The following is a 14772-nucleotide window of genomic DNA, read 5'->3' on the forward strand; positions in this document are numbered from 1 at the left end:
TCGCAGGGGTACTCGGATTATGATCAGCCACCGCCGTGTCGACCTAGTTGCTGGGATCCGCCCAGACATCGAACCAATCGCCGCTGTCCACCACTGCCCGTGCGTCGTTCTACCTGCGGGGAACAGCCATCCTGTTTGGAACCGGACAAGTCACATCCCTATCAGCCTAATAGAAACCCGTACATGAGCCGCCAGCCCCGGCGCCACCATCTGCCATCATACCAGCCACCACCCAATCATCCTACCGACCCCCGAGATTGGCAACAGCCGTACCAACCCGCCGCAGCTACCACCCGTCTGGAGAGCCACAACAGTTCGACCAATCTCCGAGTCACCACACAACGATGCTGCCTGCAGCTGCCCGGACCCGATCCGGCTCTATGCACCTGCCTCAAAAGTCTAGAAAGTTTAGGGATTCGAGGCAAAAGCGTGGTCTCCCCAATAATCCCGAACTCATGGTTCGATCACTCATTCCTGTCCAACAAGCGGCCTTAGATAATTACAACGAGAAATTACGTATTTATAGGTTAGAGCAAGCCGCTTTGCTCGTCCGTTTGAACGCGTGGTTTGAGGAGAACATTCAAGATGAAAATTTAGCCGAAGAGAAAACTGATCATACTCCTGCGATAGTATTCGGTGATGATGTTTCCATTGACATTACCGATGTTCACAATGATGGCCCTTCTCTTGATGTTCCAAACAACGAGTCCCCTGAAGAGTTCGTCAAGAACGAAGGGATTGTCAAGAACGACAATGAGTCACCGCAAGTGCTCGCCGTGGCATATGATGATAAGATTGGTGATCTTGTTGTTCCAACACACTGGGAATTGGAGATAAAGGATGGCGTTGGGATTTTGCTTCAGGAGACATTGCTAGAAGATAAAGAGGAGGATGGTTCTATTGGTGAAGTGGAGAAGATAATCGCATCGTTCAATGTTGCTCAAATGTCATCGAAGGATGTTACGAATTGTTGGTTTAAGAGGGGAAGTGATTGCACTGGTGTAAGGATAACAGCCTATTTCGATGTGGATTTCTTTGATGGCAATGTTCCAAGTATTGTTCATCGTTCGACATCACTCGACGTCGATACACGATTCATCCCTCCGTTCAATGACACGCCATATTTGAGCATTCTTGGAGGTGATAAAGGGAGACATTCAGCTGTTCGATATGTGTTTGATCCAGGAGGAGACGCCTAGCTAAAGCTTCTGCTTTCTACTCTCGTCGTTGGTTTGTGGTTTCCACCTTGAGGACAAGGTGGATTTCAACCGTGGGGGAGTTGATACGATCCCCATACCCTAGGAAATCTCAATTATTTAGTATCTTTTGATTCACCATATCTTTTCCATATCTTTATTTTCTTATTCAATAAGTTAAGGTAGTAGTACTCTAGTATTATAAATAGGAGAGGATGTTATCATTTTAATCATTCAATGAATATATGATTTTGGCCAAGTCCCTTGCATAATACGTTGAATCCTTAATCCCTACGCTACCTGCTGCCCGACGGAATCTCACCGCGCACAGCCTCTGATCTGCAGTCGCTGCCCGACGGGTTGGAACCCGCGCACAGCCACCCAGATTCGTCATCCGCCGACCCTCACGGGCGCCGGATTTATCTCTTCATAGTTGTTCTCCGTTCTACCGAACGTTAGGGATTTAGGTCCTTAACAGAGTATGTTTTTGAGATGAGAATCGATGTGTTCTTTTTTCTGTTTGGTTGAACATATTTTGTGTAAATGAGGACGTTGTTTTGTTACACTTAAAAGCCTTTTGTTTTTTGTAATGTGATGGAGCTCAACCGACGGTTAATACCAATCAACTAGAAGGATCCAATTCGAGCAAGTTTCCAAAACTCAAAAGCTTGAAAATAATGTTACTACTAGATATTATACCAGAAAGCATAATCAAAGCTGACATGGTTTCTACATACTTAAGTTATAGTTACTGATTATCATAAAAGACATCATTTTCACACCGACAAGATTAGTCTTTGTCCACCTAGATTTGACTTCATAAGCATGTACTTTTCTTCGCCTCTGCCATCCTGTTCGTCTTCCTCACCACTCCAGCCATTAGTTCATTGAAATCCTCCTACTCTCCCAACAATGAACAAAATGAAACAAATGCACAATTTTTAGGCTCTTCAAATACTATATAAGAATGCATTGCCACAACTGTCAACCCAATCAAATCAACAAAGTACAGAAATTTATTTTGTATTTCAGTCACAAATCATAAATTAGAATAGCAACAATTTAATTGTCAGGAAAGGAAAGAGCAGCTAACGCACACAAAGTTGTAACCTTGGAGAGATAAGAAGAGGGATTTTTTGGAATTGGAGACTTGAATTCTGTTTATCTTGATCTCTCTCTCTCACACTATACACGTTTACAAATGCAGAAACCACTCTTTATTCATTGACTACATAATAAGTGGAGTACTTAGTCTCTATAGGTGTTCATATACTCTTTTTTTCCTTTTTCAAAATTCAACTGTACTTGTTTTTGTAAGTCCATTGATTCGCATATTTACCACATAAACAAACACATGTGCAAATCACATGTATAAGATACTAATTTATTAGACATGTCTGCATCATTTTTCACATCTACAAACCCGAACGAGCAAGCATGTCATACATCAAGAGCTCTAATTTCTTGAATTTGGCACACTATATTTCATTCCATGATCCTTAGCAACATCCTCTCTCTAGCAGCAACTTACATACAACAACTCTAGCTCTAGCAGCAGCTTATATACAACAACTCCAGCTCTAGCAATAATCTAACTGCACACCATCATCGACCGGAGAAGAAGCTAGCTCGACAGAATCAACCCCTTCTCAACATGACAAGAGTGAGTTAAGATCCAATGCAGCATTGCCTTGAAGGGAAATTTTGTATTCTTCACATCCAACATCTGAACATCACATTCCTACTTTCTTCCCTCTTGCGCTCCTGCAGTCGTGTTCTTCAGTATCTGCAAATTGTATCCGATTTAGGAGTAAGAACGCGTGACTGGTTGATGTATTCACAAGATTCTTTTCTCAAGCACAAAGAGCCGTAGATTCACAATGAATGACTCCTTCATTCACAACATCTTCCTAACAATTTTAAACATTATGGCAAAAAGAATTTTGATATTTAGTAGAGACAATGAACGACATGACAAACGAGACACTATACTATAGGGCGTAGGATCTAAGTTTTTTCAACTTCAAAAGACTAATACATTTAGTCCATGGATAGAAGCCAATAGAAATGAGCTGGGTACAATGTCTATACTACAGATTCCCATTCGATAAGCTATCTAACCTTTCATGTATCACATTTTGAGTACAAAACAAGAACAATGAATCACGCAAGGTTGTACTTTATCCAATGCCTTATTTCAAACCCCCCCTTGAAGAGCTGAAAATAAGGTATTCTTGAACAAAGTAATAGTGCTAGCAAGCAGCAAAAAATCAAACTTGTACCTGTCTAAGCATTTGGTTCTCATTTTGCAAAGTGGAGAGCCTCTCTTCAAGCTCAGCATTCTTAGTTTCTAACTCCTTAACTCGAGCCTCCAAATCGATCAAATACGCCTTCTTCCTCTCCCTCGCTTGCTGAGCTGAGACTCTATTCCTCAACAGCCTTACACCAAAAAAAAATAAAAATTTGAACACAATTACCAAAATGCAGCTGACATATATATAAGTAACCAACAGCACCAAGACAAAAACCTCTTAAGTTCTTAAACAGCTCAAATGCATGACTAGTCTGTTTTCAATACCCATCACAATAAGGCTAAGCTCATCCTAATTTTGAGGGGACCCAAAGAATATCTTCGGACAAGAGATGACATGTCTTGATATGATTGGATAAGGATACGCCTTAATTACTCAACATACCTTTTTAACCTCTTGTTTTCTTTGTCAGCAGGGCTCCTTCCTCTCCTCTTCGAGCCGGCAGCTGACGGCTGAGCGGGCCCCGCTAACAAACCTCCATCCCGGCCTGAGGTTGTCGTGCCGCCTGCCTCCGCACCCATCTCCGGCACTCTTCTGATCTCATCATCACTCTCCATTCCTTCACCAAGATTCAATTTTGAAATGAGGAGTACAAAATATACTCTTTGATCCGTTATAATTCACCGAAATGCACCCCAATCCGAATAAAACAATCTCACATACTTCCTAAAATTAATCAACATCGCTGACTCATTCTAAGCTACGATCTTTGATCTTACTACAACCTAAAAAAAATCTTGATTTACAACAAGCAAACAGTGGTATTGTTAGAGAGAGAGAGAGAGAGAGAGAGAGAGAGATCAAACGGTGCTATTATCAGAGAGCAAAGACTGAAACTTTTTTATAATGGAAAGTGGAAATCAAAACCATTAAGAGATAGTAGAAACTAAACTACACAGCATCATGTGAAGCCATCTCACTAATGCAGCACGTAGAAAAAACTTAAAAAGAATCCCTTTTGAGAAGCAAATATTACCTTGTTTAACTTCAGCGTTAAGGGCAGAGCTAGAAGATCTATCACTGCTAGAAGGCAGAGAGCTGGCGGCGATAGAACTCGTGGCTTGCTCTTGCATTTCTCCAACTAATAAAAAACACAGCCAAGAATTGCGGCAGGAGAGAGAAAATGAAAAAAAAAATGTTTCAGATGAGTGGTAATTCAGCCTTCTAGAGAGAAAAAGAGCGGGACGTAAATGTTGGAGAGACAAGAAAAGAGTGAAGCTCTGAGCTACAGTAACCGTTAGATAGAGCTTAATCCGACGAAGCAGAAGCAACGATCGTGGCGGTGTTTCCGCCATAACGTGTTCGATTAATCAAAGGTCGATGAGGCGGTAACGTCATGATATTTAATCCGTTCGATTATAAATGTGATCAGACGGTTGTGATTCGTTCGAGTAGGTGCATTGAATTGGGACCACGGTATACATAGACGTCACCACGGTTCCGGAACCGGCGGTTCACGGTTCGGAACCGCCGGTTCCGGTTCAATAAATTGATGAACCTGAACGCCCGGCCAAGGTGCGGCGGTTCTGGTTCGTGAACCGTGGAACCGCCTGTGATTGGCCGGTTCCGAGCCGATTCCGGGCCGGTTCGGCGTTTCGTTTTTTTTTTCATTATAAATATGTAATTCAAGTAAAAATGTAAATATATTTGCATAAATAAAATTAGAATAAAGCAATTTTAGAGATACAAATTACAAATACAATTTTATTGATACAAATTACAACCGTAAAATTGCAAATTACAACTTTAAAATTACAAATTACAACTTCAAAATTGTAAATTACAACTTATTACTTAACATTACAAATTACAACTTTAAAATTACAAATTACAACAATTACAAATCGAAAAATTTAAATACAAGTTACTTACAACAATTACAAGTTACTTACAACAATTACAAATCGAAAAATTTAAATATAAGTTACAACAATTACAAGTTACAACAATTACAAATTTACAACTTAAAAGTGTTGACAAAAATGACTTAGAAGATCATTAAAAGATATTCCTCATTTGATAAGTATCTTATTGGTGAAAAAGTGGGTAATGGGTATCTTTGGGGCAGATGGTACTGGAACACAAATTTATATATGGAATCTGGATGAATGAGGATCAGATTATAGTTTAAAATGGGAAGCTGGGTTCATTGGCGGGAGTTCATTGGCCAGTGAACCCAACTTCCCATTTTAAACTATAATCTGATCCCCATTCATCCAGATTCCATATATAAATTTGTGTTCCAGTACCATCTGCCCCAAAGATACTCATTACTCACTTTTTCACCAATAAGATACTTATCAAATGAGGAATATCTTTTAATGATCTTCTAAGTCTTTTTTGTCAACACTTGTAAGTTGTAAATTTGTAATTGTTGTAAGTAACTTGTAATTGTTGTAAGTAACTTGTATTTAAATTTTTCGATTTGTAATTGTTGTAATTTGTAATTTTAAAGTTGTAATTTGTAATATTAAGTAATAAGTTGTAATTTGCAATTTCGAAGTTGTAATTTGTAATTTTAAGTTGTAATTTGTAAATTTTAAGTTGTAATTTGTAATTTTAAAGTTGTAATTTGCAATTTTACCGTTGCCCCGATCACCACCACGACGAGATGAAGACAAGATATTATGGAAATTGGAAGTAGAGAATAGAGAGTAGTGTTTATGTGAATATGATAACGTGAACAAGAACAACGTGAGTAAATTATGAGCGCAAATAACGTAAACAACTTGAGAGAATGAGGATGGAGAATAGAGAAATTGAGATTGAGAGAGAAATTCTTATCTAACACAAGAATGAGATAAGTAGAAAATGAAGAGGAGGGGGTATTTATAGAGGGAAATGTGATTAAAAAAAAGAAAAAAAAAAGAAAAAATTTCAAATTTCAAATTTCAAATTTTGAAATTTTGAAATCCGGCGGAACCGCCGGTTTACTCCTTGAACCGTCGGTTTTTTGTCAGAAACCGCCGGTTTCGTCAACGGTTTCTGACCCGGTTTCTGAAAAGGCTACGTATAGGCCGGTGGTAGCCTGAAAAGGTGTCGGAACCGGCGAACCGGCGGTTCGGAACCGCCGGTTACGGTTCGCAAATTTCTTGAACCTGAACCGGCCTGTCGGAACCGCCGGTTCCGGTCACGGTTCGAACCGCCGTCGACGGTTCCGGTTCCGGTTCGGAACTGCCGGTGACGGTTCCAGGCCGGTTCAGCCGGGCAGGTTCGGTTTGGTGATGTCTAGGTATACACTCTATTTTCTATTTTTGGGCAGGAGAAATGTAATTTCTGCTTTCACCCCTCAGAATTTCAAAAACCACTATTTTCACCCATGAACTTTTCAATAATATGGTGATTATGTACACTCGATTTCAAACTATTAGGAGTACTATTTTTAGTATTTATTTCAACACCTTTTTCTATATCGGAGCTTTACATTTGATCCCACACGGATAGCGGCCCAACAAAATTAGATGGGGTAGTCTTTTTCAAAATTTCCATTTTCAGTGTTTTAAGGAGTAGTTTTTTCATTTAAACGAAAATTAGAGTTTTTTTGTTTTTGTGTTTGTGTTGTTTTTGTGCTTGAGTTGTGTTTGATACACATAAATGGTTTATTTAACTAATACATTACCAAAAAGATGTCAAAATTTTTAAATCCCATACAATTGTATTTTTGTATTAGACAAGTTAATCAGGATACGGATGCTAAATTGGCTCTAAAAAGAGTATAGAATAGTAACTGAATTTACTTATTAAAAAAACGTGAAGTGGAGTATTATTTTGGTCCTAAACATATGACCAAAATATATTGTTGGTTTTGAACATTAACTTTTTGAAAAATTTACTCCTAGACGTACTAAAAGGTTGTCTATTTGGTCCTTTTTACGGTTCCGTCAATTTCTGAAACCGTCAATTAGCGAAAATTTGACCTGATTAGCCGAAAACAATTATTGTAGCTATTTTTTTAAAAAAATTTTTATATTTCTGAAATACATGAAAATGTTAAATAAAATACCAAAAATGGGTACTATAAACGATTTCTCCCTCTCTTTCTTATTATTAACACTTCATCTTTATTTCTCCCTCTCTTTCTTCCCCACAGCCAAGAGCCCTAATTTCTCCTGCTCTCTACAACAACCAAACACTGTTGGATATGGCGTGGTTGACGTGCAGCAGGGAATCTAGTGACAGAGGCAATGGCGCGGTGCTCATGACTTCCAAGACCTCCATTTTAGGTACGTTTTCTACTATTGTAAGACGGTGGCGGCGCTCCATATTGTCACTAGTTAAGGCAAACCCACAACAGGTAAGCTTTACTTTGTACATGAGAGGAAGGAATGTAGTTTTTTTCAAGTGGTGCGTGTCAATTCATGAAATCGAAGCTTGTTCGTCGTCAACCTCAGTTGGTGGTTCCGATTTTGAGGGTTTACTCTTGAATTTAACTGAAATTAAGGACGAAATTCAGAAATTAGTGAATGTTTTGAGTTATGCTCTATGTTTTGTTATTGTAACATTTGTTTGCATGTTCAGGTAATTTGATGGAGTGAAATAAAAACCTTATTTTTTTTCTTCCAATTTGAGTTTTGAATTTTGAATCCGAAAAAAAAATCTATAATGTATGTTGGTTTGATACATTAGGCATTATTGTGACAAGTTAACGAGGAGTGTTGATTGCTTCTTCGTCGACAATGAGGCAATAAAACTGACATCAAATTAAGCCAATAAATGGACAACAAATTACAAGACAAAGTAGTCATTCGTATGTTTAGGACCAAAATTGACATTTATTGTATAAAAAATTGAGTTATTTAGCAAAATAATTATAAATAATAATTAAGTGACTAATAATCTCATATTAACAGTAATCGGTTGATGGATGGAAATTTTATGCTTTTATTGACAAGATACTATTTTTGACATATAACTATAATTTGATTATCCAAATTATCTTAATTATTCGAATTTGATAATTTGGATAATTCGGTTTCATGTTGAAGTTTTAACTTTTCAACAACCTCATTTATCTTCTTTATTATTTCAGTTTATTGTCAATATAATATGAAGAAGTTATATAAAAATAATAATATTTGGAAAACAAGCTCCTTTTCATGTTTTCACATGAAAAACAATTAATATAATTATTTTTGTATAACCTCACTGAATGATGGTGTTCTTATTAATGGGTTAAATATTTATATTAAATAATAAATTTTTTTTAAAGTAGAGGGATGACTGCAATACGTTTGTCAGTTGTAGTTTCTCTCTGCTGAGATTTCATATTACTGCGGGAGCCATGATTTTTACAGAGTATTATGCAGGGTCATTTCGATGGCTTTGATTACTTTCCTAACATCAGCATAGCATTCTATTTGTTGTCTTTTTGTCGATTTCCGCTAGCTAGATTTGTTTGCGTTTGACGTTGGATTGAATTTTGGAGTGATGTCGTTGTTTTGTTTAATGAGTTTGTACAGGATGAACGGAAGACATATCAAGGATAAATTAAGTGCAGCGGCATGGTCATCGTCAGTCTCCAATTCAAGCCCCAAGTCCCCTCCATGTAATCATTCCCAGACCACAACTCCTTTAACCCTGCAGCCTCTTCCTAGGCCACAATTATTAAATCGCACTATTCACAACTTCAGCCTATTTTACTTGTAAAAATTTAAAACGTTGAACAATTATAACACGAGAAAATATTTTTAATTCAAAATTTATAAACTAAAAATTAAAAAAAAAAATTGATCAAAATGAGAAAATTATAAACTATAAATATAAATTTCATTTTTAATTCTACCAGGTCTATTTAATGAAAATGAGTTTTGTGTGGAAATTTTGATTGAGAAAATCAAAATGAGATCTCAAATCTCCAATTTCGAATATAAAATTATAAATATACTCCCAATTCCAACATAAAAAGAAACGCTCCTCTCCCTCTTCGTCCTCTACCTCTCCGGCTCTCCCTCTTCCTCCTCTTCATTTCTCCTTCCATTTTTCTTCCTCCGGCAAAAAAACAAGAAAAAATAAATAAATAATGGAGGGGACTTGCGGCCCGGCCAAGAAGACATCCAACGCCGGGCCGGGACTCATCGCGTGCGTTATGGGCACACCTAACGCCAGGCCGGAACTAGGGTGCATTTAACGCCGTGGACCGCGGGTCAGGACCCAAGTGCGGTCCGGCCAGCAGCATTGTGGATGCCCGCAGCGCCTTGAAAACAAATCTCCTCCATGGACCCGGTTAGATGAGAGATTTGTGAAGAGCCCCAAATGATTGGACAAATTTCAGAAACAATTCTATCAGTTTACATCTGCATATTTAAACCAAAAAATGTAATAAAACCAAAACAACAAAAACAGGCCGATCAAAGTATCTGATAACTACAAAAACATCCTGATAAGTTCGGCCAACTACACAGTTATCTTACAGACATCTGCTTTCCCCATCCTTCCCTTTTCTTTTCTTTTTTTTTTACGTATTTTCCTTTTTTTATCGCTGCCAAAGTATACTAAGTAGTACCATTTTTTCCCCATTTACAGATACAACAGATTTCCATTTTTTCTTTTTTCCCCTCCAGATGGATGGATAGATTTTGAGTAATGCAGTGTCAAAAATATCCTATACCTCCCCGTTTCAGTATATAACAACTCGGAGGAGTCCCGGCTGCGGCTCTGAATAATCGAGGCCCTCCTCCAGCAAGTAGCGCTGAACCGCAGTCGGGAGTCTAGCAGGCATGCGTGCCCCCCTTGTGTGGTGACCAGTTCCTACGCATATGTAGACAAGCAGTCTTTGATCCATTGATATTGCTGTGTTCTTCATCACCGCCAGTTCACGCTTGAGGACATGAATAGCTTCACTCACGTGTAGACCATGCAGATCAATCATCTGTTCCCTCCCGTTGGTTTGAATGTCTGAATTCCTGCAAAAATAGTGAATCATGGATAATGCAACGATGGACAATAGATAGTAAAAGAGTTTTCAACTAGGTAATAATACAGGAACAAGACAATAATATTTGGGTTTATAACATTGTGAAGCTTTCATATGGTCGAAGAACAACGAACCGCTGGCGAAAAATACTTTCTTGTGCTTTCCCATGAGCTGCTTTCATCTGCACATTGTGCAGCTGTCCCTTAATGCTCAACTCCTTGGCTAAGGCCTTGTTACCAACGAGGTACGCCTGCCGTGCCTAATCTCACATTGAATATGTCAGATATGACCAATGGAAGCACATTGTGATTACTTATTCATATAAAAGATTCGAAAGTGATATATAAACTCCTCATCTACAAAAGCATTCCCGAAAAGTTCCTAGTGTGCAGGAGAAGTTAAAGAAGCTGAGTAGTTATGGGTTCATATGAATTGAAATACGCTCAATTCCATCACAGATACAGGAGGCACAGCTACAAGTATAAATAGCCAGATCAAGTTCATAACCCCACACCCCCACCCAAAGAGAAATGATGAACCTTGAAAAAGAGACAGCTAAAAACGTAGTCGATTGCACAAGTTCCACAACTCGATCTCCCATCTAAGGAAGTATACAGTCAGACAAAACCAATGTTTATTGCACCCCTAGTCCGCAAATAAGCAAAGATAATACTAGTAGCATATTCCTATCCATCAAGACACGTAACAAAAGGGTATCAATTTGTTTTTCAATTTCTCTTCTTTCTTTGAATTCTAACCTCATACATCCGCAGACAAGACATACCTGCTCTAAGTATACATTGCGCACGTGTGCATGATCACGAGCTTCCCCCCGCATTTCAGAGTACATATTTGCTGCCAGCTCAACAAAGTTAAATCATACATACTTGCAGAATACGCACTCCTACAATTAAAAAGTTTAAAAAGAATGCAAAACTGGAAAAGCAACATTTCCTATGAACATTACCGACTGCATCTCCAGTTTCAAGCCAGACAGGAGATGAGCGGGCTGATCCTCGGCTTTGGAACCTATCACCATAGATGCCCCTCCCCTGACCACTGTTGTATGAGCCTGCTAGTACTTGGGAGTTTCGGCTTGATCCAATGCTTGCATCTGAAGAGCCATTCTTCTCGTATTTCCACATGCTTGAATCTTGAGGTACCATTTTCCTGACAGCCGAAGCAAAATCGGTAGCACCCCTTGATGGAACAAAGGAATTGGATCTGAACAGCAACGAGCCTTGCTTTTCTGGAGATCGATAGGCACTGCCATTTTGGGGAATAACTAACTCGGTTTGACCATCCATCACAGAGAGTGCAGGAAAATCCATCGAATTAAGATTTGGTGCAGATACAGTTTTTGAAGTCAGGGTCTGATTCAAGCCACCATCAACCTGAAGCTGCAAAACACAAAGCAATATACACTTAATTCTACAAAGAAATATGTTTATACATCAATTATAGATAAATATTATCGAGTATTGAATAACTAATTGACACTTATAACCAATACATTAAGGTGGGACTGATGATAACAAACTTCCATATCTAATGTTTTGGACTGAAATTGGTAGGCTGCATTCTAATTGTTAAGTGTAGTGACAACTTACAGAATGCATGCCAAACATTGCATCCATACCTCAAGCTGAGTCAGCATCTCAATTGTTAGGTTTAGATCGCCTCTGTTTGCAAAATAAACCTCTGCGAGACTGTCAGCTGCGAAACCAGGGAATTGTGAAGCCAGGAACTCTAGAGGGCTCACGTCTGAATTATCCAGCATTAATTGCTCACTTGATATGTCAGCTAGAGGACCATGTCTTGGATTCCCAACATCAGTTCCTTCTCTTGCAACAAGTTGATCGTTGCCGACAATCTGTTGGTCCCAAGGCTTAGAGAGTGATGCATGATAGCTGGTAGGCGACAGGTATTCCCCATAGGAAGAGGCAGGATATCTCAGCTGGTCAGCATGATTGTTCCCATTAACAGGGCGAAGAGATAACCCTTGTTGTTCCTTCAACACAAAACCACTGCCTATTGAAGAAGAAAATCTTGAACTTTCGTTGGCATCAGTCAAAGATAGGCTTGAAAATGTTAAGCTATTGGCCCCTTGATTATCATCGATACCCATGACCTTAAAGTCGGGAGTAATATCATCAGGGAGCTGATTGCGCCAGTATTGCTGAACTTCATCATCAGAGTCATTTGAGGCAGATGACTCTACTCTGTCTAATATTCCTTTCCCCGGGCCAGGAGCAGCGGAGTTAACAAATTTTGAGGATGCCTCTGCACCGTTAGAGGCAGCTACAGGCGACCTTAGAAAAAATGGAACAAATTCTGTGGCGTTGGGGTTCAAAGTTAGTTTTGAAGAACCAAGATTTTTGTCACCAGAAGGTCCCTTTCCCGACAAGTACATTGTATTTTAGTTTCACTCTAGTGTTTCAGATAAACAGAAAATGGGTCTACCATCTACACTTAAAAGAAAGAAATGTCTTGATTGAACAACTGAAGTCGTAGTATTCAATGTGGATCACCCAAACCCTGCAAATGAATAAATCATCCGAATTTGCAAGTTAGATGATGTACAAAATTCACACTTTCCTTCTTTTAGAAACCACAAAAGCACAAACAAACAATGATCATATAATATGTTCAACGACATGTGAATAACACGGATTCAGGATGCGACAGAGTCCGCAGTTCGTTACAGCATATACCAGCATTCACTGTAAACACAATTACAGAATTCTGAAAAGAAAACACAGTTTTATACAATGAACTGTAATAATAACACAAGCATCCAATGAACTTGAATTATTTTTCCTCTTTTGAGAGGCAAGAACAACTATATTTAGAAAACCAGAGACGAAAACAAACATACACAGAAGACTACACATAAAAAGGCACACACTATAACAGTAACCAAAAACTATCAATCTTTGGTACAGAAAAAAACATAATAATGAAAATATCAAAATTGAAAACCTTTTCATCTACAGACAGCTAACACATTCATCATCCGTCATAACTCATAACCATCCAAACTCATGCACACAACAAATAGCGCACCTTAAACTTTGCTAAAATTCTAAATATTTAAACAATAAAAAGAAGATCAATCAAAGAAAATGCACAGTTAGCTGTAGCTTTAAACTTCAATAAGAAAACTTGTCATCACAGATCTCTCAAAATCTGAGCCATACAAAAAAGGAGATGAAAAGGCACCTATCCGAACATTCTTCAGCGCATAAAACAAGATCTAGATTTCTATCTGAATATACCTTTTCGCAGCCCTGTGGTAAAGGAAACCATGTCGAATGCATCCATAGCCACACAAAAAAGGAAAATGATGGGATTCTGTAAAGATCCAGGGCTTAAAATGAGTGAAATTTTAGAAAACAGTTACTCCTCAAACATCACTATTGATTGGGAAAACAACTCGTCGATTAATTTTTTTTCACGATTCTTGAGGCTGCGAACTGAAGCAGAGGAGGAGAGGGGTGTGTCTGTGTCTACTTCTCTCTCTATCTTTCCATCTACTCCTCTTCATTTCTCTCTCTTCTTACTCTTATTATTATTCCTCCAATATTATTATTATTTTTCTCTTTTTGCCCCTTTGCCGTACAGTATATCTTTAAATACTAGATTTAGCCAATTTAATTGTCGTCTTCTCCTATTAAAACTACCGTTCGAGCATCAGCAATGCTGCGGAATTTCCGGCGTAATTCTCCGTGAAATTCTCAAAAACACCTTCTGCCATGTCATACGGGCTTCTCACTGCACTGTCACGTCATAAGAAATTTCCACTGCACAGTGGCGGACATCCCAAATGACTTCCCACAATTAAAAAAATTTACAAATTAAATAATTTCCGGAATTAAATAGTCGACACGAATACGGAGAAAATGCAACCACTTTATTTTAAAAAAACATACTTCCTTATAAAAAAATACATAATTACTAAAAAAATGTCATCCCCTCCTCACTGTCGTCGATGGTACGTCGGTGGGAAAATCTCGGATCGGAGAAAGCCCCAACTCCTCGAGCGAGAACGTGTCAGTGCCAATGAACTGAGTCTCGAGAGGAGAACTCGTCGGGTTGTCCGTCGACAGTAAATCCATATAGGACCGATAGACGTTGTCCATCGGCGATTGGGGGACCCCCTGCCTACTCCCCCCGCAGCGACATGCGATCCCTGCATCATCCCGGGCATCATCATCCTCGGCATTTGGGGCATCAGTACGGGCATCATTCCCAACATTCCGGGCATCATCCCCGGCATTCCGGCACTCGCCCCAGGCATCTGGGGCATCATCCCATACCACTGCGGGTACATGTTATAGTACCCGGGCAT

General features: G+C 38.9%; 2 protein-coding genes across 3 annotated transcripts; both read right to left on the bottom strand.

The window, feature by feature from the left end:
• Positions 1-2530: 2530 nt before the first annotated feature.
• On the bottom strand, positions 2531-4697 carry LOC121743073 (transcription factor HY5-like). Its single transcript, XM_042136258.1, has 4 exons — positions 4485-4697; positions 3893-4067; positions 3479-3635; positions 2531-2982 (listed from the first exon to the last, which is right to left on the bottom strand). Exons 1-4 carry the CDS (start codon positions 4579-4581, stop codon positions 2938-2940), a joined length of 474 nt encoding a protein of 157 aa, XP_041992192.1. The 5' UTR covers positions 4582-4697; the 3' UTR covers positions 2531-2937.
• Positions 4698-9347: 4650 nt separating this feature from the next.
• LOC121744491 (polyadenylate-binding protein-interacting protein 7-like) lies at positions 9348-13980 on the bottom strand. Of its 2 annotated transcripts, XM_042138039.1 has the most exons (7): positions 13700-13980; positions 12061-12959; positions 11389-11821; positions 11206-11276; positions 10556-10680; positions 10116-10410; positions 9348-9801 (listed from the first exon to the last, which is right to left on the bottom strand). In XM_042138039.1, exons 2-6 carry the CDS (start codon positions 12832-12834, stop codon positions 10125-10127), a joined length of 1689 nt encoding a protein of 562 aa, XP_041993973.1. In that variant the 5' UTR covers positions 12835-12959; positions 13700-13980; the 3' UTR covers positions 9348-9801; positions 10116-10124. The 2 variants fall into 2 exon arrangements, with proteins under 2 accessions (XP_041993973.1, XP_041993972.1); XM_042138038.1 differs by having other exon boundaries at positions 9744-10410.
• Between the last annotated feature and the right edge of the window lie 792 nt (positions 13981-14772).

Source organism: Salvia splendens, chromosome 8, assembly GCF_004379255.2.
Source record: "Salvia splendens isolate huo1 chromosome 8, SspV2, whole genome shotgun sequence".
NCBI lineage: Eukaryota > Viridiplantae > Streptophyta > Magnoliopsida > Lamiales > Lamiaceae > Salvia > Salvia splendens.